The sequence below is a fragment of the Nycticebus coucang genome, chromosome 10, assembly GCF_027406575.1.
Source record: "Nycticebus coucang isolate mNycCou1 chromosome 10, mNycCou1.pri, whole genome shotgun sequence".
Lineage (NCBI taxonomy): Eukaryota > Metazoa > Chordata > Mammalia > Primates > Lorisidae > Nycticebus > Nycticebus coucang.
Window position 1 is genome coordinate 85,435,639 of NC_069789.1, and position 26,499 is coordinate 85,462,137.

General features: G+C 41.9%; 1 protein-coding gene across 1 annotated transcript in view; it reads right to left on the minus strand.

Annotated features, from left to right (window-relative positions):
* PAPPA2 (pappalysin 2) overlaps window positions 1-26,499 on the minus strand; it is a 300,676-nt gene that overhangs the window by 61,382 nt on the left and 212,795 nt on the right. The window contains exons 14-16 of the mRNA XM_053607820.1: window positions 20,867-21,038; window positions 15,876-16,053; window positions 14,450-14,663 (exon numbers count right to left, since the gene is read on the minus strand). Of these exons, the coding sequence (XP_053463795.1) occupies window positions 14,450-14,663; window positions 15,876-16,053; window positions 20,867-21,038 (564 nt within the window). The remainder of the gene's footprint in view (window positions 1-14,449; window positions 14,664-15,875; window positions 16,054-20,866; window positions 21,039-26,499) is intronic.

The window sequence follows — 26,499 nt, forward strand, 5'->3', positions numbered from 1 at the left end:
TTGTGGTACTTCCTCTACCTCAACACAGGTGGTGAAACCTTAGCTCCCAGTGTGGCGGTATTAGGAGGTGGGACCTTGGGGGGGTGACTAAGTCATGAGGGTGGGGTCCTCCTGGTAGAATTAGTGTCGTATAAGAAAAGACCCAGGAGTTTGCCTTCTCTGTGCACTGCTCAGCGAAGACAGCCTTCTGCAAACCAGATAAGGCATCTCCTTGCACTTTGGTCTTGGGCTTCTCCATTTCCAGAACTGTGAGAAATACAATGTTTGTTGTTTAATCCCCCAGTCCATGGTATTCTGTTACTGCAGCTCAGACTGAGACACAGCAATGGCAGGACTTTAATTTCCAGTGGTGCCACAGTTGCTTTTGTATTTCTTCTACGTTAGTGTTGTTGAGAAGTGACAGTCTGAACTCTTTTAAGATAATTATTTAAAAAATTCCTATAAAGTCTATGAATCAAGAGACTCCTCAAAGTTATGAAGTGAATAGATTTGCATTTGCATTGGATACTAGACAATGAACACAGACTGGCCCTTACCAGAACAGAGATTCTAAGACTTCTTTGTTAGCCAAGTACCTTTTATATAAAATATTCTACTCACTCTGTATCAGCTCCCTGTATAGCCCATCAGTGGAGCAAAGGAAGAGAAACATTTTAATGTATAAGCAGGAAATTACACATTAGTAATTGTAAGGTCATTTCTTCAATGTCATACAGCCAGCAAGTCATTGGCAAAAGCAAGAAAAGATTTCAAATTTTTCAAATCATCATTTAACACCTCACTCATTTGACTAATGGTTTCCACATGACATTTGTGGATTGGCTGTATCAGAATAATAGGAGGCATTTAAAAAACTTAGATCACCAGGCTTATCAAATCAAATCTCCTGGGACTGGCCTAAGGTTCTGTATTTTTAAAAACTTTCACATAAATTGGTTTCAATTTTGACCAAAGTATATTACTTAAACATTTATTTTTAACTCAACATCTTGATATGTTGTTTAGGATATTGTATCCTCATTTATAAGTGACATACATTTGTAATTTCTCCTTTATAATAATATATTTTCTCCAACTTTAATATCAGGTGTACCCAGTTCAAGTAGAATGATTTTGATGTATTTCTTCTTTTTCTATTGTCTATAAGATTTAGCATGATCTGTTTTTTGAAATTATCTTTTACCTTTATTTATAAATATTAGTCATCTATTTTTTGATACTTAAAAAAATAAGAAGAAGAAGTTAACTGATGACTCCATACTGAATCTCGGAGTCAAAGCATTCTATAATAGACATACTCTTATTTGACAATGTGAATGTTACTTTTTTTACATTAGTATTATTATTATTGCTTAATATTTTGATGTAGCAATTATCTGATTCCTTTTCTGAATGTATTTATGTTCGTTTGTTCTTCACAAGTTTTTTGTTTCTAGTCCTCATCTTAAACATTGTTATTGTTATTAAATTTGAAGTCTTTTTACTTTTGTGAAGGCAAAAAAAAAATGAAAACCTAATTAACACATGTATATGTAAAAATAAAAATTAAAAATTAAAAAAAACCTTCAAGTAGATTTTATGCGTAGCATGTTGGAGAGCTACTAAAATCTACGCTACTTTCCCTTTCTAATAAACATAAGCCATAGAAATAAAAACCAGAGAGCAAGATCACCTACCTACCAACCCTGCAGCTGTCCCGTTTGGTCTTTACGAAGCATCCAGCCTTCTGGCTCTACGTTTTCTAGTTGGGCAATCTTGCTGTCTGAATTCTTACTTACTCTGTAAATGATATTATGAGGAGCTGGGGTTGAGGAAGGTTTGAATTTATTTTCCCTCTAACTTCTCCAGACAGATCACCACAATTTCCAAGTTTGAAGGTGCTTTTTTCAATTTCCAGAACTTGTGGCATCCACCTCATGCTGAAAATCCAGCTGCACCCTTTCTGCTTCTTACATCATTGCCAGAAGTAAAGATCTCATAATCAAAACTTGGCCAAAAGTTTGATTGATGCTGCTCAAGACACACACGTGTCTACCCATCCTTCTATCATCACCACTGCAGAGTTTTCAAAAGTAATATTTATTTTACATTGGAGAAAATTAAAGTATGATTTGTTGAGTCCAAGAGAACCATCCTATCTTTGCTGACCAAGGGCATCTGGTATCTCCAATGGGTAGTGCCTCATAAATATTTAACAATAACAGAAAAACAATAAAATATGAGCAGTTAGGTGATAGATATTATAAAGAAAAACACACATTTATATCATTCTTTTCCTCAAACCCACCCTGTATGTTAGGGGCTATAATTATCTGGGTTTTTGATTCTCACATCTCCACATATACTCCTCCTTAGTCAGCCCCAGCTCAGTAAACAATACCACCATCTAGTCTGTTGCCGAACTTGACACTTAAGAGACATCATTGATTCCACACTCTCTCATTCTTACCTTTTCCAAAGCCCCCATTTGATCCCATCCAATCTATCAGCAAGTCCTGTGTCACTTCCTAAATCTTTCTGGGATTTGTTCCCATACTTCTGCATAGAGATGGCCACAAGCATCAGCAAAGGCCACCATCTCTCACCTCCCAACCTGACACCCCACTTCTCTGCCTATCAAGTCAGAGGGAACTTCCATAAACATAAAAAAATACATTTTTATGCATAAACATTTCCATTTCTTCAAGTTGCATAAAAAATAAAATACAGGTCAGGCATGGTGGCTTACACCTGTAATCCTAGCACTCTGGGAGGCCAAGATGAGTGGATTGACTGAGTTTAGGAGTTTGAGACCAGCCAGAGCAAAAGAAAGACTCTATCCCTACAAATATTAGCTGAATGTGGTGGTGGGCACCTGTAGTCCCAGCTACTCAAGAGGCTGAATCTGAAAGATTGCTTGATCCCAGGAGTTGGAGATTGCTGTGAACTGTGAGCTGGGCCGATGCCATGGCACTCTAGGCCAGAAGACAGAGTGAGTGAGGAAAAAAGAAAATATATATATATATATGTATAATATGTATATATATGAAATCCAAAGTTCTTATTTTAGCCTATGATGCTCTCCATAATCTGGCCCCACTTTCTCCAACCTCATGCAATGACACATTTCCCCTTCTGTAACTCAGCCCAGACTTAGAATCCCTAAGCACAACCCTAGAGTTTTCCTCCTGTAGGACCTGGGTGCCATTTGCTCTGCTCACAGCTCTTTCTTTTTGCTCTTCTCCTGACTGGCTCCTTCTCTTTCTCCCCATCTAAGAATAATTTGCCACCTCAGAACATTCTTATTTTATCCCTCTAACTTCGTATTTTTTTAATAAAAGCATCTTACTTCGTATTATAGACTGCATATTCTGTAATTAATTTTCTTTATGGGTTTTAGTCTTTATTGCCAGTCACTCTGAATATCCCCAGTGCCCAACACCCTGTCTGTACATAATAGGTTCCAATAAACATTCGATAAATACATGCAAAAGTGTTTATTTTATAGATGGGATAGATAAGATTGCCGGGGTTACCTAAATGGTTAATGACAGAGCGGGTATTTGTACCATGATGAGGCTGATGCCAATTCCTACGTCATAATGGAGAAGCATTTGTATTCTCAGAAATGAAGCTGACATGTAGAACGTAACTAAAAAGATGTAAGGAACAGAAACAATTGCATTATTTCCATTACATAGATTAGAAAACTGAAGAATTATGAAAATAATTATATTTTTCCATTACATTAATTAGAAAACTGAAGCATTTATTGGTTAAGTGTTTTGCTAACACTGAGTCAGTTTTTGAACTAAAATTAGAAAGCCTCTTTACTCAGAATATGATCTATCCAGCTCCTTACTGCTCGTAGTGTGGTACCCAGCGGAGTAGTATTAAAATCACCAGGTGGCTTGTTGGACATAAATCTCAGGATCCACTCTGAACTGAGTCAATCAGAGTCCCCATGTTAAGAAGATCCCTAAGTTTAAGCAGTACTTATTGAGACAATTTTGAAGGACATGGTCCTCTCCCCAACCCCAGACAGAATCATGAGCACCCCCAAACTCCATGCCAGTCTTCCTATTAGCAAACTGTGGGATGATTTTTCAAGCCAGTATCTTAAGTGGCGAGCAGGAAGCCTTCAGACATGACTAGTCTTCAGCTGATCACAGTTACTCTGCACGTACTGATCCCAGGTCTCCCAGGTCCTTTGGCTTTTCATTCTTCTCTGGCTAAATAACTCAAAAACCCTTACAAAGTCTTCTATCATGCAAAATAGAGTCCCTGACAGGATGAACAATGTGCTAACTCCCCCAAAATGTGTTGACTCTTCCAATGTCCCACCCCTAACTTCTGTCTTTGGCCTTTCTGCTGCTAAATCTTAGGTCTCCAGATTGGTAGGTGCAATAACATCTGGTCCCTATATGAACCCTTATGTCTGAACCCCCAACCTCAAGTTTGGAGCTTCTTCTCCATCTTTTACTGCTACTGTCTTAATTGTCCATGCCATCCTTCTCAGAATCATTTCAAGTTCAATGACTTCCACTTCATCTTTTTTGATGAGTTTGTCAACCCTTCTGCTCCAGTCTCCATACAGACAACAGGGTTTTTCTACCAAGTATGCTCAGGTTACTTCCCATACTAAAAAGTACCTGAGTTTTCTGCAATGCATTTAATTTAAACCCAAATATATATAGTAAGTATTAGCATCATTCCAAAAAACTCTAACATCATCAACTACTGTCAGTGCATATTGGAGGAATTGAAGATTACACAGAAATGTAGGGGTGAACAAGACCTGAAACATGCAAAGTTTAATAGAAATTACTTGTCTTTTCCATCTTTCACCATTTAATTATTCATCCATGTACACATTCATTCAACGAATACTCCCTGAGCACCTAAAATATGCCTTATCATTATATTAGGTCTAGCAGTTATAGAAACAAATAGAAATCCTATATTAGGGACCAAATACTGACCTGCGGGAGCCACCAACACTGCCTGGAGATGTGAAGGATAGTGGGGAAGAAACACTCTGAAGTGGGTTTATTAGGTCAATTTTTGACCTGAAATTAGAAAGCCTCTTTACTCAGAATATTGTCTAGCCAGCTTCTTACTCATAATAGTATGTTACCCAGAGGAGAAGTATTAGAATCACCAGGTGGTTTGTTAGAAATAAATTTCAGGATTTACTTCAAACGGACTCAGTGAGAATCCACATTAAGAGGATTCCTCCCAAGTTTAAGAAGTACTTATTGAGACCATTCCGAAAGACATGGTCCTCTACCCAACCCCAAATAGAATAATCAGCCTCCCAAACTCCATGCCTAACTCTTTCATTAGGTAGAGAAAGAAAAAAGGGCCTGTCAGGTGCAGGGGATATTATAGCAAAGAATCCAGAGGTGTGACAGGTAGTGCGTGTTCAAAAGTCTTGGGCAAAGTGTAAGTGGAGAAAAGTATGCATAGCCCCCTCCCTCCTTCTCTCCACTTCTCTCCCCTTCCCTCCCTCTCTTTCTCACCCAGCCTAGGGAAGAGTCAGAACAGGAAGATCCTGAGGGAAGTTCAGTGGGACAAAATTTTGGCAGAAAAGGGCAACAAACTATATACATTCAATGTCAGTTTCTCCTATTTGTAAGAAATTCTTTTGCCACCTCCACAAAGTTTTCAGTATGAGAATTCCTCCAGGTATGGTTATGTTCCTGATCCTAGTCAGTCCAAATCACAGAGAGGTGTTATGGAAAATGCCCACAGGTCTGTACATGCACCCATACCCTCCACTAGGAATTAGCATAATCAACCACCACATGTCACTGTTGCTCTTTGAGAAAGTAAAGTTCTTTTCACGGTCCCTTGTTTAGAAGCCACAACAATGGTAAGACCTGGGCTCAGCTCTCTAAAGTGTTATCAGCACCTCTGGAAAGCTGTGGAGCATCTAAGGACTTGGAAGGCACGCAGGTGAATCCCACATCTGCCACCCTCTGACATCACATCCTTTGATGCAGGCTGGAAGAAAAAGGCTGATGAATATTTTCCCTGCCAAGTTTCCCTGATGGAAGGGAGAAGAGTCAGAAGTCACAGTGGCTTTGGCAGGCTTTTAATGGCTGCAATGAGTGATCCCCATTCAGAAGAAAGTGTGACAGCATGGCCGAAAGCAGATGCTTTGGAATCAGGAGACAAATACTAGAACTCCAACTTTGGCTCTTAATAAATCTCTGACTATAAATAAATTACTTAGCCTCTCTTGCCTTCTGTTTTCCTATCTGAAAAATACGGATAGTCACACATTTTTCACAGGGTCATTAGAAGATTATGTGGGTTAGTGTATTCCAAGCACCTAGAACCATGGATGGCATGTGCTGAAGGAAGTGCAGAATTAGAGCTAGCCCTGATGCCTCTAAGGCCTGCCCAGCCATACTCTTCTCTCTCTCTCTCTCGTTAACATTCTACCCATTCTTTCTACCCTGCTTAATTCTTCAGATTTGGTCCCACCTGAAATCCCTGAGGAGGTTGTTTATGAATCAGTTTAGGCTGAACTGACATCATCACTACAGAGCAAAGGCACAGTCACAGTCAAAATGTTCACCCACGAGGCTGAAAGAAGGGTTAGCAGGAGCCTGAGACACCAGTGGGGTGGGACCAAGGAAGATAAGAAGGAGTTTCAGGGAATGAAGTTACATGCTGAAGAAAGTCCTGTTGGTTTGTACGTAACAAATAGGCTCTTACTTGGATTATTTTTTAAAATTTCTGATTAAAAGATAAATAAGCAGCAGTCAATATAAAACAAAATGTTTACAACCAGATGCTCCCTAGCTTGGAACTGAAGGTCACAGGGAAGTTTCTGAGTTTGCCAAGTACTGTGTTTTAAGATGGGATCTGCATGCCAGTCATCAGCCTGTGAAGCCTGCAGCCTTGAGCTGTCTGTACCCAGGGCAGGAGGCTGAAATTTGGTCACTGTGAAGCCCATAGAGGATGCGGTAAATTAGCCTAAAGCTCGCACTACCCCACATGGCAAGAGATTCCAAAGATAAACTTGGAATGTATTTAGTATAAACACTAATTATAAAGCCAGACAAGGTCTTAATCAAAAGAAAACAAATCTCTGTTTCTCACAGGTGCACCAGTGTACATAGACATTGCAAAGTGTTCCTCTCTTGGCCGATCATGGATAATACATATGTATATATGCAAATAGGCTTAGCACCTATTCTTGTATGTCTATGCACTATGTTATAACACACAGCTTAAAAGCTAAATAGATTATTTTTCTGGTCTTTTAAAAATCATAAATTCAGGATACTTCAGGAGTTTTAGCTTGCTTTCACTGTATATTTGCAGATCATCAGCCAAGTCTTTCTTTCCCTTCCTCTAGAAGGATAAAACCAGTTGAACTTCTTCAAAAGGATGAAGAGCCTAAAAACCTGGGTAATGTCTCCAGAACATGCCCTTGCCCTTCTCTTCCAGACTAGCCTGATCTTATTCTACTTTTAAAGCATGTCCAGCTCTATCTTGCTATTTCATTTCCATTTCTATTTCCCCACAGTCCCCTTTTTTCTTTTCATGGTCGACTTGAAGCCACTGGAGTACTTGGTAACTCACTGAGTTGACAGCAAGATGACAGGAAACCTAAACAGAGGGTTCTAACTGGGGGAAGGCAGTACATTTTTAAAAATTTAATGAACATTCTGTTTTGATGTGTGTTTCTTTTACAGGCAGGGAAAACACTTTCCCCCTCCTAACTGAAGACCTGTACCTCCTACCTTGAATGCTAATTTCAGCTCCTAGTCTTCAAGTTGTTTTTTCTAGAACACAGAAACCAACCACCGATGGGCAACAATAGATGCTGATAAAAATATAGCTGAGTAGTATATTTCTTGATAGAGAAGAAAGTTCACTGTAAAACACACAAGAAGGATATCCCAGGCGGCAATATTAATTCTCCAGAAGGGGATTAAGCTGCTGGAAATGATGACAGTGAAGAAGGAGAAGAAGGAGGAGAAGGAGGAGGAGAAGGAGGAGGAGAAGAAGAAGAAAATGAAGATGATAAATAGCAGCATTCGCTGCTGAGCTAAAGCTTTATATGACCCCCAATGCTCTCAGTTCTTTGCAAACTATTATCTCATTTAATCCTCATTAAATCCTGTAAGTATTCTGATAATTTCCATTTTGTAAATAAGAATAGTATAGTACAGTAACTTCCTTGAGGTCAAAGACCTAATAAATAGCAGCATTGGGATTCAAATTTTAGATCTTATTAACCCCAGAGCCTCTTGTATAATTATTTACTAAGCCAGGAGGTAAACCTTGGACAAAGGAAACTCATCTTAGCTAAATTATATTTTTTAGAAGTTTTAGGGAAATACTTAACTTTTAAACTTAATTCTGGAAATCATAAAGGTTTTCCCACTATTTTGTCTTCACCTAGATAAAATCCCCTTGGGTGTGAATGGAGAATGATATGCCAAAACCCAACAACAAGAAGAAAACACAACCTGGCTGTCCATTCAGACCAAAAATTCTCCCAGTATTACCCTAAGTGCTGTCTACTGAGTTCAAGGCTGTGTAGTGCTTGGGTTTATAATACATGACAGCTTTTTGTTTCTAGTGGTAATAAATTGTTATGTAGGTATCACTTCTTTCAATAGGGTTATATCAAAGTGCTGACTCATCTTACTGAAAATAAAATACACACATTTAGAGCTGGAAATCACTCAATATTTCCTTTTATTTTACAAATGTGGAAAAGGAGGCCAAGAGAAATGGAGAGATTTGCTCAAGATAAAAAGCCTTGTTAGTAAAAAGCACAGGCTTTGAAGTCAGAAGGGTTTTAATTCCAACTTTTGCATTTATTGGCTGAGTGACTATGGGAAGGTAGTGGACCACACTTAGGCTCAGTTTCCTCATCTGTAATAGGGAACAATAATATACTAAAATGTAATGTAATTATTATAACATATCAAACTACATATTACTATATAATAATGTGTTACATGATGCTATTGCTTTGTTAATAATAAAATGTATGAATTTTATGAGAAATAAATGGGGCGGTGTAGGCAAAAAACAGCACACATGCCACATGGTGATGAATCATCATCACTGTTCTTTGTTTTGTTTTTTTTGTGGTTTTTGGCCAGGGCTGGGTTTGAACCTGCCACCTCTGGCATATGGGACCGGCGCCCTACTCCTTCAGCCACAGGCACCACCCGATCATCACTGTTCTTATTACCATTATCATCCTCATCAACCCAACAGAACAGAGTCCAGGATTTAAGCTTTATAACTCTCTGTCACACTGAACCATCTTCCTATGTGTGTAGAAATGGGTCAGGTATGTGCCTGACTCCAGCCCATCCCAGGATCTTCCCTCAATTAAGATCAGAGAGGATTTCTCCAAAGGCATTCACTAAGCAAGCATTTGTTAAACAATAAATAATTACACTGTGAGGCCTGCTTGTTGCTGTCTTGACCTTTATTGGTGTTTATAGAACTTAAACAGATTTATGTACTTTGGAAAAGTTGTTACCATGGGCAACCCTCAGAAAGGATGGCTGTTTATAATTATCCTGAAGAAGGTCTGACTATCACGGCACCTTTCAGATGGCATCTTGATGAATGATGTATAGAAGGAGAGATTGTCTAAGTAAAGCTAGAAGACTGGAATCATTTAGAAGTTAAATTAATTATGGGCCCTAATGAGGGTAACTTATCTTTCACACATAAAGATAACATAAGGAGAAAAAGGCAACCTTGGAAGTGAAAGATAAGGGAGAATATAATAGGGTCTTTTGATAAAATTTAAGTCAAACACATTTATTTTTAACTTCCTAGGATATCAGGTTAATGAAACAATAAAGGAGTGATTGATGATGATACGTATGTGGAAGCAAGTTGCACAAGAGGGACAAGAAAGAGCATCAGGTTGAGTTTGTGTGCACTGCACATGGGAAGAGGAAAGAACTCTAGAAACTACATAAATCGACGGGCTTCTTGTCATTTTAATTCTGTCTGGCTTTTCTCAATTACCTTCAAAAATAAATAAGCTTCCAAGAGACATATAAAATCCTACCATCCAAAAGTGCTGAGCTACTAATTATGAAAGATCAAAATCGCATGACCGATATTAAAACTGTGATTTTCATCTGGTGTGCCATGGCACACTGGTGTTCCGTGAGAGGATCTTAGGTGTGCCTCCAATTTTAAGGATAATTAATTAAATTATTTTCAAAAGAAGCTCAAAGCACAGTAAGTGTTTTTTTACTTTTTTTTTGATCAATATAATTTAAGTGTGCTGTGGAAGTTTAACTACAGGTTCAGCCATGAGATACAAAATGTTGAAAAACACTGCTCTGCCAGGGGTCCTCAAACTGTGGCCCGCGGGCCACATGCGGCTGTGTGATTGTATTTGTTCCCGTTTTGTTTTTTTTACTTCAAAATAAGACACGTGCAGTGTGCATAGGAATTTGTTTACAGTTTTTTTTTTTTAAACTATAGTCCGGCCCTCCAACAGTCTGAATGACAGTGAACTGGCCCCCTATTTTAAAAGTTTGAGGACCCGTGGGACTCTGGACAATTGCTTCTTGGCCTGAGCTGTACACTCAAGTGACTTGAAGAGCCCAGCAAAGTACTGATGCCTGGACCCTACCCGCAGAGAATCTGATATGATTGCTTTGAGGTGTAACCTGGACATTAGGATTTTAAAAATCTCCCTGGGTGATTCTAATGCCCAGCTACATGTGAGAAGCATTGTTCCAGGGAGCTGGCTGAAAGCTCTAATACTTTTTTCTGGTACTATGAACTTGAGTAGAATTATACTAATCAAGCATAAATATATGTTGAATAAATAAAATTAAATTGTCTTTGGAAAATGATCCTTCTATGTTTCCGACATAAGTGCCAGAAGACTTCACCATTTTTGGCATCAACTTTTACATCAAAATTCTATTATCAATATCCATTAGGTATGTTTTGCTAAACAAAAATATTCATGTTCTAATGAAGAATGCAGGTGAGTAATCAGATCATTTGTAACTAGCAGGACAAGCGATATCAGGGAAGTTCTGTGTGCAGTGAGAACCATGGTGTTGGGGGGAGGGGATTTCTACAGTCTGTGACTGGCAATTGAGGCCACAGGATAAATAAGCTTCATCTCTGAAAAGTTGGAAAAGGGAACTCAGAGAAACACCCACAATAAAGAAATAGGCAGAAAAAAAAGCCAGAATAGAAAACTGAGAAGAGACAAAGAAGGGACATGAATCCCTTGACTGGTGGAATCCAGAGAGTGATGACATTAGTATTATCATCCCCACTTTACAGAGGAGAAAACTGAGGCTGAGAATTTTGAGGTCTTACTGCCTAGGTCTTACTCACCTGTCTCTCTTCATTCCTAAGTCAGAGACTGGCTCACAGTATCCAAGTGAGGAATGTGCCATGCCTGCCACCCCTGGTAGACTGGGACAAAGCTGGAACAGCGATCTAAGAGGAAGTCAGATCCAGCACTTGTCTTTCTTTTCTATTAAAACAATAGACTTGAGGCTCAGCACCGGTAGCACAGTGGTTATGGCACTGGCCACACACACTGGGGCTGGTGGGCTCGAACCCGGCCAGGCCTGTTAAACCACAATGACAACTACAACAAAAAAATAGCCAGGTGTTGCGGCGGGTGCCTGTAGTTCCAGCTACTAGGAAGGCTCAGGCAAGAGAATCGCTTAAGCCCAAGAGTTTGAGGTTGCTGTGAGCTATTTAAGTATCCTGCTTATTGAAAACAAAAGTAGTATCTAGCATAACATGTACATATTGAACTGCATAGTTTATAAAATGCTTTCACTACATTTCCCAATGATCAGCCTCAAAACAATGCTGTTAGAAATAGTCACTACCCCCTTGTGATAGATGCAAAAACTGACACATGTGGATACTGAGTGTATTGTTCAGGGTCATGCAAACAAGTTGCAAACATAACTATTAAGTGCTTTTTTTTTTTTTAAACTACACTGTATAGCAGCATAAAATTAGCATGTGCTCACTCTCTGGGTTGATTCTCTGCTTGCTTTTCCCAGTTTCTCTGACCAAGCCAACATGTCCTTGAAGGAATTTTAGGGCCCCACTTGTAAGACGCTGGTCTTTTTCCACATGCAAGGAACAAAGCTGACATAGTTCATTGAGTAAACACAAGAAGAAAGTGACAGTGATTCACGTCCAACTTGCAAACTTCTGATTCCCAATCTGCTGCCTGCTATGTAAACAGGTGTAACTAAGATTTAATCAGTTTACACAGTGCAGTAAATAATTTAATCTCTCCTCAGCATGGTGCTTGCGAATGTAAATGTTTAAGCCCAAACTGATGATGAATTTGTGATGCAAGCGTCCAATTTCTCAGCCAGGGAAGCTGCGTCTACAAATGGCCTTCAAGTGTCCCGGCCCAGAGGTAGTGGGATAAGGATAATGCAGAGACTGCAGGGTTCTGGGCAGAGACCTCATTTTTCTCAGCATAAAGCTCAGTCATGGGCCCAGAGAGCTGGCGATGATCCCCTTCCCCTTAATTTCTCCTGGTCCTGAGACATTTTTGCCAGCTTCAATTTCTCTTAATTGGCACTGTTCTGTAGATATTTCAGGTGGCTGCTGGTGTATGAAAAGGAAGGCCAGAAGAGAGAGAGAGAAGCAAGAAAACAGCAGCCTGCAGGCTAGTTGTAATAACATTCTCACTTGAAGATTACCCAGGCATTCACTGCCCATCACTGCATGCCTATGCAAATGGGACCTAGAGCCTACGCAAATCACATACATATGTGTGCTCAGTTGTCAAAAACTGTCTAATACACCTGCTAGAATCCACTGAACCAGAAAATACTGCCTGTCATGAATTTTTCTTTCTTTTTGTTCCTTTTTTTTGCAATTTTTGGCCAGGGCTGGGTTTGAACCCACCACCTCCAGTATATGGGGCCAGCACCCTGCTGCTTGAGCCACAGGCACTGCACCTGTCATGAATTTTTCATCAATATTACTCATGTTCTGGGAGGGCAGGCAGAGAATGGGCTTGCTCTTCGTCTCCTCTGTATGAGCCTGGGCCTTTTCTGGAATGGAAGGCCCTGGGCAAGGCCACAGCTCTATCTGTCCCATATTCATGTGCTGGGGATCGATCGACCAGAAGAAGGGTGTAAGCCACATAGGAACTTTCTTTCCTGATTTCTTTCTTTCTCTCTCTCTCTTTTTTTTTTTTTTTTTTTTATGTTCTGTTAGATAACTCCAGCTTATAAGCAACGATTGTATTTCCTGACAGCACTGGTAATACCTGGCTAGAATTGTATTAGTTCAAAACACAATCTTAAAGAAGAATACCTATGGCCAAGCTTTGAACTAAGAGCTGGGTCAGAAATGGATTTGACTTTCTCTAATACCTACGTAATTTATGGTAGAGAAAGAATAGCTACTATTGGGCGGCGCCTGTGGCTCAAGGAGTAGGGCGCTGGTCCCATATGCCGGAGGTGGCGGGTTCAAACCCAGCCCTGGCCAAAACCCACAAAAAAAAAAAAAAAAAAAGAATAGCTACTATTTACTAGTAGTACAAATTTCTTAGTTTGTTCAGAAAAAGTATCTTCTTCTGAAACAATTTATTGAATAATTAGCCTAAGCTGACACTGGGTCGGTTATACATCACCTCTTTTAATTCTCAGCTCAACCCTCTTCGGTGGTCATTGTCTCAATTTATAAGGAAGGAGACCAGACAAGAGTTAATAACTTGCCTAAGGTTACTCAGGTGATGAAGAGAGGATGAGTATTTGTACCCAGGATGATTCTCCTGAAAGCCCTTCCTCTTAAGTTCTGTAGTAAAGCTTTTGTTCTTTTCAATTCCCCATAACTTCAGAAGACAGGTGCCCCTGGTTGAAATTTAGGAATGTACATACATAAAGATCGGGAAGAAGTGTTTCAGAAAGCTGTAATCACAATAATAATCAAAATATGTTACATTTTATGTTTTAGAAAAAATTTACTGAATTGCATATTTTATTCATACAAATTCATTTAGTCCCTACACCAGCCCTATTAGGTAGATGTTAGTATTATCATTCCCATTTTACATAGGAGAAAACTGAGGCCAGTGAAAAAACTTTTTCAATATCACACAGATAGTAAGCATCTGGACTGGGGACCAGGCCAGGCAGTTTCTCCCAGAGCCTGCAATTACAAGCTGTAGCACGAGGAGGTGCCAGCACATACTTGGATTCTGATGACATGCAGAACACTCAGAAGACTCCTAACACTTACTTTAAGGAAATGATAATTAACACAGAAATACTTTTAAAAAGTACCCAGGTGAGACTGTGGAATCTCCTGTGGGAGAGAGTGCGTTCACAGCAAGCACAGCAGGTCACCCGCCTATTATGACTGGATAATGTGCAGGTGAAGAGACTTCACACAAAAAGACAGACACGGTAAGGCAGGCCTGCGAGGGTGGAGACCATCCACTTACTTCCTGACTTTACTCTCTGAGCTTTCTGCCACGTAGTATCCTGGTTTGCATTCATATCTGCAGACAGTACCCACGTCATGGTAGCCTCGGAGACAGTGAGGCAGGAGCAAGTTGGCGTTTGGAATAACAGGAGGAACGTCACACTCCAGCTTGCAGTAGACTTCAGGGAGAGACCAGAGCCCATCTTCTAGACAGGTCAGCCACGGGCTCAGTCCTGAATCCAGGAAAGAGACACACAGGATGCTCAGAACACAGTCCACAAAGATAATAATACCAGAAAGAATGAAAATCTACCAACATCTTGGTATTCTTCAAAAGTTATGCTATTTTTTCTTGAGCAGTGTCTCAAAAATCTCACATCAAATGTTTGTCTATGTTTTTTACCTACAGAGAATCCAATATGGTCTTCCATGCAGAAATCTTTCTTGTCCTGAATGAAAAAAGTGCTATCAACCAAATCATTACTTCCCTTCTTGACTGAAAATAATACAAATATAGCAGTGACAATGTCAAGAAAAGCATTAAAATAATAATAGATGACACTTTTACAGTGCTTCTTACATGCCAGTTCATGTTACATGCCCTGCTCTAAGCATTTTACATGTATTAACTCATGTAAACATCAAACCTCAAACAGCCCTATGAAAGAGATCCTATTGTTAGTCCCTTTTGCACAGATGGGGAAACTGGGGTTCAGTAACTTGCCTGAGCTAGTAAGGGGCAGAGTCAGGGTTTGAATCCAAGCAGTTTGGATGGATAGTTCTCTACTAAAGTACTGCATGGATGCCTCAGTATAATTCATGATTTCTCTAAATGCATTCCATGGGCTGCTCACCATAATATCATTAGCCCACCCCAGACCTACTAAACTGGAATCTCTGACTAAAGCTCAGTCATTGGCATTTACAGCAAGCTTCCTGAGAAGCTGTTAGGCACACCAGAGTCTGAGAAGCCTGCTGAGACGAATAGGAGGTGTGGGGGTCAGGTAGAGCAGGTTGTACCCCATCTTCAGCTCTGACTAGCACCATGGTCAGAGACAGTGTTCTCATCTGTCAATAGGGCTAACCACACATAACTCACGGTGGTTGTAAATATTATCATTTAAAATGTACATGATAGCTTGATTATTAATATTATCGGGACAACTGTTCTAGTTGACTTGACTTTGGGGCACACACAATAAGACAAACACAGAGGGAAGTCTAAGATTCTTTCATTAATGAGATTCTGAGCCATGTATCCTTCCAGGAAGTTGGAGACAAAGAATGGTTTTGCCCTTTGGGACTTTATTGGTGTTTTCACAGGACATTGACACAGTGGAGGGAATAGAAAGGGTGATGGAGTGAAAGAAACAGCCCTAAAGTACTCCCAAAGAGTAAGGCACTGAAGAGAACTTGCATGCAACTCCTAGTTGGCCACATAGTACCTTGCAGCTTGGCTGGTAGGACACAAGTGATGGAACAGCGTTTCAGAAAGCCAGTTCCTTCTGAGCAGGAGAAGGTTGCATAGTTCACCAAAGATGGGTCAGGAACACCACAGTCGAGAGGCATGCAGCTCACATCCCGGTCCCAGTGGCCAGAAGAACATGTGAGTAGAATTTCCTTCTAGAAACAGAGAATTTGCTTCAGTCAAAGTCACATAAAGAGGCTCATCAGAATAGTTTCCAGGCTTTGGAAGAATCCCAGTAATTATTTATACAAATATTCAAAACAGGTACAATTACCTTATCTTTCTCCCACTTTATGCCTCATTGTTTTAATAGTATATAGTCTCACAACACTCAAGTACAATGCTGATGATAGAAGCCTGTGAGTAGAAGGGAATCATTCAGGGGCAAGACTCCTCTGGGCCAATTCTTCCGGCTGCCTGCCACTCACAGCTCCAGCTCCATTCTCCACACTTCACCCTGATCTGTGCCAGGGACCCTGGCTCTGTGGGTTTCATGCTGCTTATGTGTGCTTGGGTTCAGCCCCTGAGACACAGTGGCAGACCAGAGAAGGATACACCAGAGGGAAGCCAGTATGCTGACTGTCCCTATTCCCTCGTAGGGGTATTGTGGGTGGGCCACGTCCTTTGGGAGCCCAGTCCAGCATCTGCTCCTTCTGACTGTGCTTCTGTTCCTACCTTGCAGACCCAGGAATGATAACCGAGCTTCTACCCCTGGGATACTGCCCCATCTCCTTGTGATTTTTCTATACCCCACCCTTTATGAGTAATCCCTTATGAAAGTTTTGAGATACATAAAAATCAAGAAACATAAAATCTGTTCAGACAGAAACAAACAAAACCCTCCCAGAAACACCGATAAGCCAAACAAGTTGACACTTGTACAGATAACTCAGGAAGGACACTGTCTACTATGTTTCTTGGAGTGAAATAACAGCCTATCTAAAAACTTTTTTGTGACTCATGTATTAAATTCTCTCAAATTACCTACTTTTGAACACATCATCTGCTTCCTGCTGGCATCCCTATTATTAATAATAAGCCAACTGATAATGCTATTGAAAATAACTACCTCTACCGAGAACAGTGCAGTGTACCTGAGAACAGCATACGATGTACTTTCCAAACTTTGTGGTTAAATACAAGAGATTTGAGGAGCTTCCTGGGGCCTGTCACTTCTGCAGGGTAGCCCTGGTACACGTGGCTACTGATCAACTGAAGAGATATTTACTGAGCAGCTGTACTAACCCAGGTGCCCTCAAGGAGCTCGAAATCTACCAGAGGAGCCAACTGTGTGCTGAAACAGTGGCTCAGAAAATGTCCAAGGGAGGAAGAATGGAAAGGAGAAAGGGGGAGAGGAAGGCAGGAAAGAAAGTAAAGAAGGAAATTCTAGAGCTACATTTTTATCTGTTATAGTTTCTCCCCTTCTCTAATGATTGAAGAGAAAGCAATATAAACAATGTAAACAATAAAAGAAAAGAAGTAGAAAACTGGGATCAAGAAGAAAGAAACTATAAACATGCAAAAATATACTACCTGTCAGAACAACAGCACCCTGGGAGCTGGAGGAGGGACTGCCATCTTTGGGCAGAGAGAGAAAGCATTTAGGGGAGGTTTCACAGAGTAGGTAACACCGGAACTGGCCTTTGAAAGATGATCAGGACCTTCCAGCAGCACAGGAACAGGTGGGACATAAGGTTGCTAGGGTGAGGGGAATGGAATAAGCAGGGCCTGAGACCTGGGGGCTCATGGCTTGTCTGGGAAAAGTGCAGTCATCATTCCAGCCACTGGTTTACCAAAGGTCAAAGATAGAGAGGGTATTTCTATGGCTGACCAAGGTGTCCTGCCAGGACACCAAAGAGGCAGCAAAGCCAAGGGTAAAATGGCTGCTGAAGGCACCTGTCACCCCTGAAACTGACTCCTGGCTAACGGCTTCTGCCTGCTTCCCAATGTTTCCCTGTGGCCTGCCAGAAGGACCCAATTCAACGCCAGACACATTTTTCTGTTTAGTTTCAGTTCTTATGTCAACAAAAAGCAAATATCCCCACTGTCTTGTGATCACGAGCCGGGATTGAATAATTTCCTTCATGGGGCCAGCCTCGGGTGACAGCAGCATTCAGCCAGCTGGGGAACTCTGTTGCTGACTCTGCCATGTGTTTGGCAAAGGGTGAGCTCTCCCTTTTCTCCTCCAAACCCAGATTCTGCCCCTTACACTCTTATCATGGCCTGGACATCTGGCTCAAACTGCAACAAGCCACTATCATTGAAAGTGTATCTCTCAAACTCTGCATATATTGCCTGTTTTTTCCCCCCGGCTTTGTTATGTATTGTTTATTTTGTTGTGAATTTGCTTCTGATTTTAATGCATTGCAAACATTGTCTTTTCCTCTCTCTCCTTCTTCACCTATCACATAAGTGGATTCAGTCCCTGCATTTCTTTTTCATTCTTTTTCATTCTCTCTCTTTTTTTCTGATGCTTTTCATTATCACGGAACATGCCACCTGTAAGGTGTACAAAAAACAAATGGGGGGTGAAGGGAGAGGAAGTCAAATTGGGAAAGGCTGAATGGTCATTTCATTTCTTCTCTTTCTTCTTATCCTTCTCATTCATAGCCAAGATCACCATGAGTTTTCTGAACAGAGTAATGAAATCCAAGAAGAGATCAATGCAGTCCCAGAAAGAACCCTTATCTCCATTTTCAGCCTTTTCAATCATGAGCTGAATAGCAAAAAGGGCAAAGCCACATATGACCACCAACCCCACATACAGGTTTTCCTAGAAAGGCCATCTGGTGTTAGAAGAGCTTGTAGGCTCCCAAGAGGTACGTTAAGAAGAGGGGAGACTTTGTCACACAGACTCTGGAACCATGAATATATTTTGACTGGAAGATCAACTCTGATGCACCCTAAAATTTCCACAGCAGCACATGAAGAAGGTCTATCAGAGTTTTGTCTATAGGACAAAACTAACTCCCTGTGGGAGCCTACATCCATATGGTCACTCATTTCATTGAGGCTGGCCAGCTGTCTGCCTTAAGCACTTTGGGGTTGATGATTTAGCTGATGGCAATACTTCATAGCAATGAAACTGAGCAGAAAGGACTGGGACTTCTTGCTTATTTCCTTTCCTTACAGGAGTTAGCCTGGGCCCTGCCTTGGAGTTGTGCACTGCCATCCATCCCAGCATCCTCCCCACTGCCTTCATGAGCACAACAACAATTTCACCTGCTTCACCATGAGTGATCCTATGCCAGGAATTGTAGCTACCTCTTTCTGAGAAGTATCTTGTTGTCAGTCATGAGCCTGACGCTCTTGTTTTTTTTAGGGAAACCTATTCTTTGGATATTTTTCCATTCTATCTCATTTCTAGGTGGCCATATCTTTCTCTGAGTTAAGATGGGTGAAGAACAAAAGATAAGAACTCTGCCTACCTGACTAAAGAATTATAGACCACAAAGCTGGTGCTTCAAAGCACAATAAAGTTGTCTCTCTCTCAGCAGAACCTACAGGATCTGAACCAAAGATCGAGTTGTTAAACTTCAATCATCTCTAAGAGAGCAAAATTCTCCATTAGGTTTGCAACCTGGTAAACAATCAATTGGCACAAAATGAAAAAAAGAAATTCCAATCTTCCTGATAAACAATTGTGTGTCCATGCTTTCCTCTTGATACATAGTTCTGGTTCTCTCCTCAAGCACTATCATCATTATTATTATGATAACTTCTTTTTTTGAGACAGCATCTCACTCTCTTGCCCAAACTAGAGTGCCTTGATGTCAGCCTACGTCAAAGTCATACTTCAAGTAGCTGGGATTCCTGCCATAACACCCAGATAATTTTTCTACTTTTAGTAAAGACAGGGTCTTATTCTTACTCAGGCTGGTCTTGAACTCCTGAACTGATGCAGCCTACCCACCTCAGCCTCCCAGAGTACCAAGATTACAGACATGAGCCACAGCACCCAGACGGCATCATTTTTTCCCTAGTGCATCCTTTCTCTAACTCATAATGTGGTCATGATTTCTAACGGTTGAGTTTGGGTTTAAAATTCCTCTGTGGGGTATTGTAAACTCTCTACAGGAAAAATGGAAAACAAATTCTTAGTTGAGAATATGTCGTCATGCGCAAAATAATAGCAGCTTAATGCAGTGCTATGTGCCTATCATATTGCTAGAGGCATTTAAATTATTCCCAATCAGACTGCATAATAACTCAATGATATAAGTCCTTCTATTTTACAGATTATTTTACAATTATTTTACAAAACAGATTTAAAGAAGTTAATTGTGTTTGCCTTGATCCAAATTTATACACCGAATACATAGTGAAGCTGAAATTTTATGTAGATATGTCTCCCAATCGAACTCTTAATCAATATATTTCTACTACCTTCAAATTACCCTGAAATTCTAAAAATGATTCTGTAGAAATTTGGAATGGGGCCTGCAGAAATTTGGAAACTTTCACCAAAGCTAGAATCATGATGGAATTTCTGCCTCAGTGACAGATTTAGCACTTTAGCAATTTAGCAAATTCAGTCCTGTTTCTCCAGCCTTTCTGGAAGGAAGGTTGGGGAAAAGGACGGACAATGAACCACAGATAAGTTAATTGCAACGTATCTTGCCTGTGAATTATGAACAAGTCTAAACTGCAGTAGTCTCATCACGAAGGCAAATGTAGAGAGCCCAATTTCTCCCAGGATGACAAAAACAAGGGAGAAGAACAGAATAAGCTCCCGCTTACTGCCTCCCTGGACAGAAACACACTCTGAAGTCAGCATTGCACCTGCTTTTCTATGCCTTGTGTTTCTGTTAGCCCATGCTTCTCTCTGCTTGCCAGAGCCCTCCTGCCTTCCTTTCAAACAATTTTTCAAACATCTGCCCTTCCCCTATCCAGCCACGGAGAAGAGCAGGGATAGCTTCCCTCCCCAGGAGTTTGGACATGGAAGCATAACCAGTGCTGTCAACTCACCTGTAGAGGCCTGAGGAACTGCCCGCTGCTGGTCTGAAGGGCAAATCCCCTTTGACAGGTGAGAGCACACTTCATGTGACCTGGGCCACTAGAGGTACAGTTCACCACATCAGCATGATCAAGCAGCAATGACGCACAGCTGCCCTGCTCCCCACAGGGCCGGTGGACACAGCTGGGGTGACAGAAACAGAAGCATCTTAGGACTGGCTGGGAACTGACAGGCAGCAGCGATGACTCTGCGGCTCCCTGGGACGTGCCCCTAAACTAGAGAGAACTATTTTTCTCCAAAAATTACATTTATTGAACTCATCACCTTTTCTACACACTTGGAACCATGTGGCATAATACACATAAACAGTGATAGCTGTGAACAGATCATCAAGGCCAATTCTGCTGAGTGCTCAGAAGACAAAAAGGGTAGGTTTGGAACCTCATAGAGATTGGTGGTCCTGACTAAAACACTAATAAATATATGGACAGCAAAGGCCATTCTGATAAACTCTCAGGTGAAATCCAAGAACAAGGTATTGGGAACTGGGGCAAAAGTCACTCTTGTCACACCCTAGCAAATAACTTGCTGCCCTAGAGCTTCATGGAAGGCAAACTTAGACAATAGCATATCCAGCAGAAGAAGTTTCTAAGCAGCAAAGTACTCAGGCTGCTGTGTGGTTACTTCTAACTGCTTTCAGTATCTATAGAAAAGAATAGCAGATTGCAAAGGTCTAGCAAAATTCACAACATGGCCATCTGATAGGGAATGAAAGAGCCTTCTCAGGAGAAGAACCCAAGGTCATGGCTGATCAACCTACTGGAGAAGAGATTAGTACTGATGGGATGGAGCCAGGTGCTATTCTGTAGGACAATGGGGAAGAGGCCCTGAGGCATTTCAGGGATCTTTGGGACTGCCCTTCTCATCAAAGGTCTGGAGGTCCTGGAACGCTGCTATTGCCCAGTGCTCAGATCTGTGACTGATGCCTCCCCCTTGCCTTTGCCAGGTGGGGCAGCAGTGGGAAATCCTAGTGCCCACATATGGCCTGTAGGCATATTATATAAACTACTGTCACCACAGGCTCTGGGGGCCCTGGGCAGAGCAGAGACCATCGGCCCAGCACTTGCTGCTGGGGACTAAGCTATCCTAGGCCACCGGAGCAGGTGCTGATGGCCCTATGTGCCCACAACCAGGGCAGCTGGATTGCTGCTATTGATGCCCTTGCCTGAGAGGCCCTGAATGGGGTGAAAGCCCATACAGTTCGGCCTTTGCTTGTGGGCAGTCCACATGGCATGGACTCTCTTTTATCTGCACAGGCTGCCTGGGGGCCATACCCTATCTGACCTGTGTGTGGCCCTTCATGTGCATCTGTACCCTGCCCGACTGACCTGCTCCATCCTAAACAGGCGCTCTGCACCACAGGTCTGCCCAGTCTGGGGATCTGACTCCACTCTGCACGTGACCTCTGACCTGCTGGCCCACTCTGCATGAGGGGCCACTTTGCCCCACACCTCATTACAGGACAGAATGATTTCAGGGGATTGGCCCAGGCTCTGCTGCCTTGGAAGGCTGCTCCCCACCTACCACTCCAGTAGCTATGACTCAAGCAGCTGCAGGTATGGCCGTGTGCAGCTCCAGAGAGCATAAGCAGTAAGCCTCAGACAGGCCCATGCTCCTGTGGGTTAACACTGCAGGTGCGCAGAATTCCAGAGCCCTGCAAACTTAGCATCTTCTCCCTAGATTTCAGAGGATGTACCAAAAAGCCTGAGATCCCAGGAGAAACCTGCTGCAAGGGAAGACCCACCACAGAGAGCACCTACTAGAGTGATACCTGGTGGAGCCCCAGGAGCTGGGGCTGCTGCCAGGATACCAGGACTGTAGAGCCACTGGCAACATGCTCCTTCAGCCTGGAGAAGCCGCAAGCAGTCAACTCCAGCCCATGACAGCAGCCACATGGGCTATGCCAAGGAAAGCCTTGAGGTGAGGTTTCATTTAAGGAGAGGTAAATCCCCTCCTGTGCCCAGTGGGTGGCAGGCAGAGTGAGGGATTATTCTGGAGCTTTAAGATTTAACATCTGCACTTCTGGGTTTCAGACTTTCATTCCTTTCTCCAGGTCTGTGTTTTCTTTTTGGAATAGAAATGTTTACCCAGTGTTTGTTATTCCATTTTATCGTGGAAGTCAATAACTTGTTTTATATTTTATGGAGTTGTAGATGGAAGTAGTTTGCCTTGAATCTCAGATGAGATGTTGGACTTTGGACTTTTAAGTTAGTGCTAGACCAAGTTAAGCCTTTGGGGTTTATTGGGATGGATATCTTGTATAGGAGAAGGACATAAATTTGGCAGGGACAGTTCAGGATGCTGTGGTCTGGATATGGGCTGTCCCCATCAGAACATGTTAAAACTTGATCCCCGGTAGGGTGGTGTTAGGAGGTGTGGAGGCTTGATGGGAGGTGTTGGGGTCCTGGGGTGGATCCCTCATGAATGGCTTGGTACTGTTCTCACAGTACAGAGTACACTCTCACGCTCATGAGACTGAATTAGTCTGGCTGAAATGGATCAGTTCCTGAAATAAAGGGTTGGTATACTCCAAGACGCCCTTGGGTTTTCCCCTTTGCACATGGCTACTTGAAGATGAGCAGATGTCTGCACCATGCCTCTTGTCCTTCCCAGCCTGCACAACCAGAAGTTAACTAAATCTCTCTTCTTTATAAATTACTCAGTCTCAGGTATTCTTTTATGGGAACACAAAGCACACTAAGACACCTTCCTTCTCCAAGTAGCCCCTTCAGATCTCTTCCTCCTTTGAACCTCCAGTGAAATTCTAAATACAGCTCCCTTCTAACATTTCTTTCACTCTATCTTATATTATAGCATTTTCTTCTTCTTTAATTACTTGATTTATTCACCCTTTTACCCACAAGGGAATTGGTGTCAGTGTCTCCTAAATGATGAATATCCCAACTAGATTATGGCTTCCTGAAGAGAAATACTGACTCTTATCCACTTTACATTCACTATACACCTTGCTGTAGTAAACACAAAAATAAGTTTGCTGAATTAAGTTTGTTTATGTTATAGACAGCAGAGTAAGTCAAAGGCTATCAAAATGGGAAAGTTGTTAAATTTTACAGTGACAGATGGGGATCTGAAACACAAAAATATCATTATCAAACAATGTTTCAACCATCTTGCCCCACTCATTTATTAATAAATATTTCCTGAGTAATTACTGTCTGTGAGACATCAGTCTCAGGGCTGGTTAGCAAGAACAGTGCCTTTGGGGAAGACTAACATGGTATTTTCTTTTTCTTTCTTCTTCTTGTTGAGATTCTGTCACCCTTGTTAGAGTGCCAGGGCATCATAGCTCAGAGCAACCTCAAACTCTTGGGCTTAAGTGATCCTCCTGCCTCAGCCTCCCAAATAGCTGGGACTATAGGCACCCACAACAATGAATGGCTAATTTTTCTATTTTTAATAGAGAGGGGTTTCATTCTTGCTCAGACCGGTCCTGAAGTCCTGAGCTCAAGTGATCCACCCACCTTGGCTTCCCAGATTACAGGCGTGAACCACGACACCTGGCTTATTTTCTTGTCTTTGATGTTATTGCCAGTGGTGCTAATTAAGTCAAAATAACTACTGTGGGTCTTGTCATCATTAATGTGCTCTGTTTGCCCTTGCATGGTGTTAGTTGTCAATGACTTTATCAAAGAGCTGGGCAACAATACAAAAAAGTGGAGAATAAAATGTCATTGATTGTACACATACTGCCTTGAACTAATTCAGAGTTGATTAAAAAACCTCTAGCCCTATAATGGCAGGTTTGAACAGAATATGCTAAAGTTGCTGCCCGTGACCTTCCAACCATGTGATTTAAATCATAGGCCATGACGCTCTCATTCGTTTCATCTACACTTGTTAGAAATGGGATGGAGAGGTTAGAGGTGAGTGTTGTAAAGGAAACTTTTGTACTCCTTGGAGCCCCGGCTATTTCCTGTGATGATGCAGTGTCCACCATGGCACCTGATGGAGGGAGAAATATGTAAGTCAGGGGTTGTTAGTGAGTCAGCATGAATTCCCCAAGTCCAATCCTGATAATTGCTTATGCAATACAGAAAATAAATCTTTGCCTCTGAGAACGTATTAACATATGTGGATATGGGACCTAAAACCTGATCTTCCTTTATGGGATGAGATCAGAATGCCTCACTAGTGATGCTGAAGAACTCCCAGCTCCATGGATCCTACATGCCCTGGATGTCCAGAACATAACCTTTTCTTCTTCGGCGTGTTGAATAGGAAGTACTGGCAGGCAGAGAGTCATTGAAATTCTGGTTCATGTCAGTTTATTGCAGAGAAATTAATGGGGAAGAGCACGTGCTGTTTTTGAGTAACCTCACCCAATGAACTTGCATTATCATTGAGGACAAACAGGTGCTAAGACACAAAACAAATACTCCATATGAGCTCCCCTCCACCAAGATGGGGTTCCACAAACTACCCATGGAGCCTTGGCAGCAAGGCGGAGGGGGGGCGATGGGGGAGCACACAAGAGAGAAAGTGGCATGAAATAAGACCAAGACCAAAAAAAAAAGGACCCAAAAAGGACCAAACCCAGACCTGTTTATGAAGTGAGAAATGGTTTGAGGGCAGCTGCTGCAAATTCTTTCACTAGCTTATATTTCCATTTGCTTCCTTTTTAAGGAATTTGTTTTATGAGGACAAAGTTTGTCAGGTCGTTAGCTTCTGATGGCATCTGGTACCAATTGCAGACTTCTCTCCCTTGCACCCCAACCCCAAACCCCCTTTTGTGCTTCTCTTCCACTACAAACACTGCTCCTCCAAAGGAAGGTGTCATGTTCTCCATCTCCCCACCTCCCCATTCCTCCTCCTCTCTACCCAAGGCTGCACAAGCTCCAATATCATGATGATGCTAATAGTAAAAAGAATTGGTCTTAAAGCTTCTCTCAAGCTTTCTTCTTATGGTCTTTGGACACATGTTACTGAAAGCGGCAGAAGTGAAGGCTTACAATGCCCCAGAGAGGTGGGAAGTGAGGTATTTGTCTTGGTTTGACATACAAGGAAACTAAAGCTGCCTGGAGACTGGCTGGAGGCCACACAGCGAGTCAGAGGAAAATCCTGGGGCTGGAGCTCAGAGCCTTCACTCTCAGGGCCAGCCCATACCACCGGGCCATCTCCCAGGAGACGAGCTTGCTTTCCTGGTGCTTTCTCCCAGTGCAGAGGCTGGGGTGAGCTCCTCAGCCGGGCAGGCGGGGGGAAAGCACAGTCTATCTCATAGTCCATCTTAGTTGTGTGCAGTTTTCTTTTAAATGATAGCAAATCAAAGTGACTGTATTTGTCCAGCTGCGGCTATTGGAGATGCCCGGCCAAGGCTGCCTCCTCCTTTGGCAACATCTCCTTACCTTCCATGGCTGTTTCCAGCTCTTTCCCCAACCCATCACAATGTGTTCTCAGGTAAGAATACCATAAACCCACTCAGATGTGATTCACAGGTATTTCCATTTTAACAAAAGACAAAGTTCTAAGCCAAAGGATTGAGTTTTTCATGAGAGAGTTTTAAGTCAATAGGTCCTTAAAAATCCAGCACTGTAGATGGTCACACAGCCACAATTCTGGCTTTGCG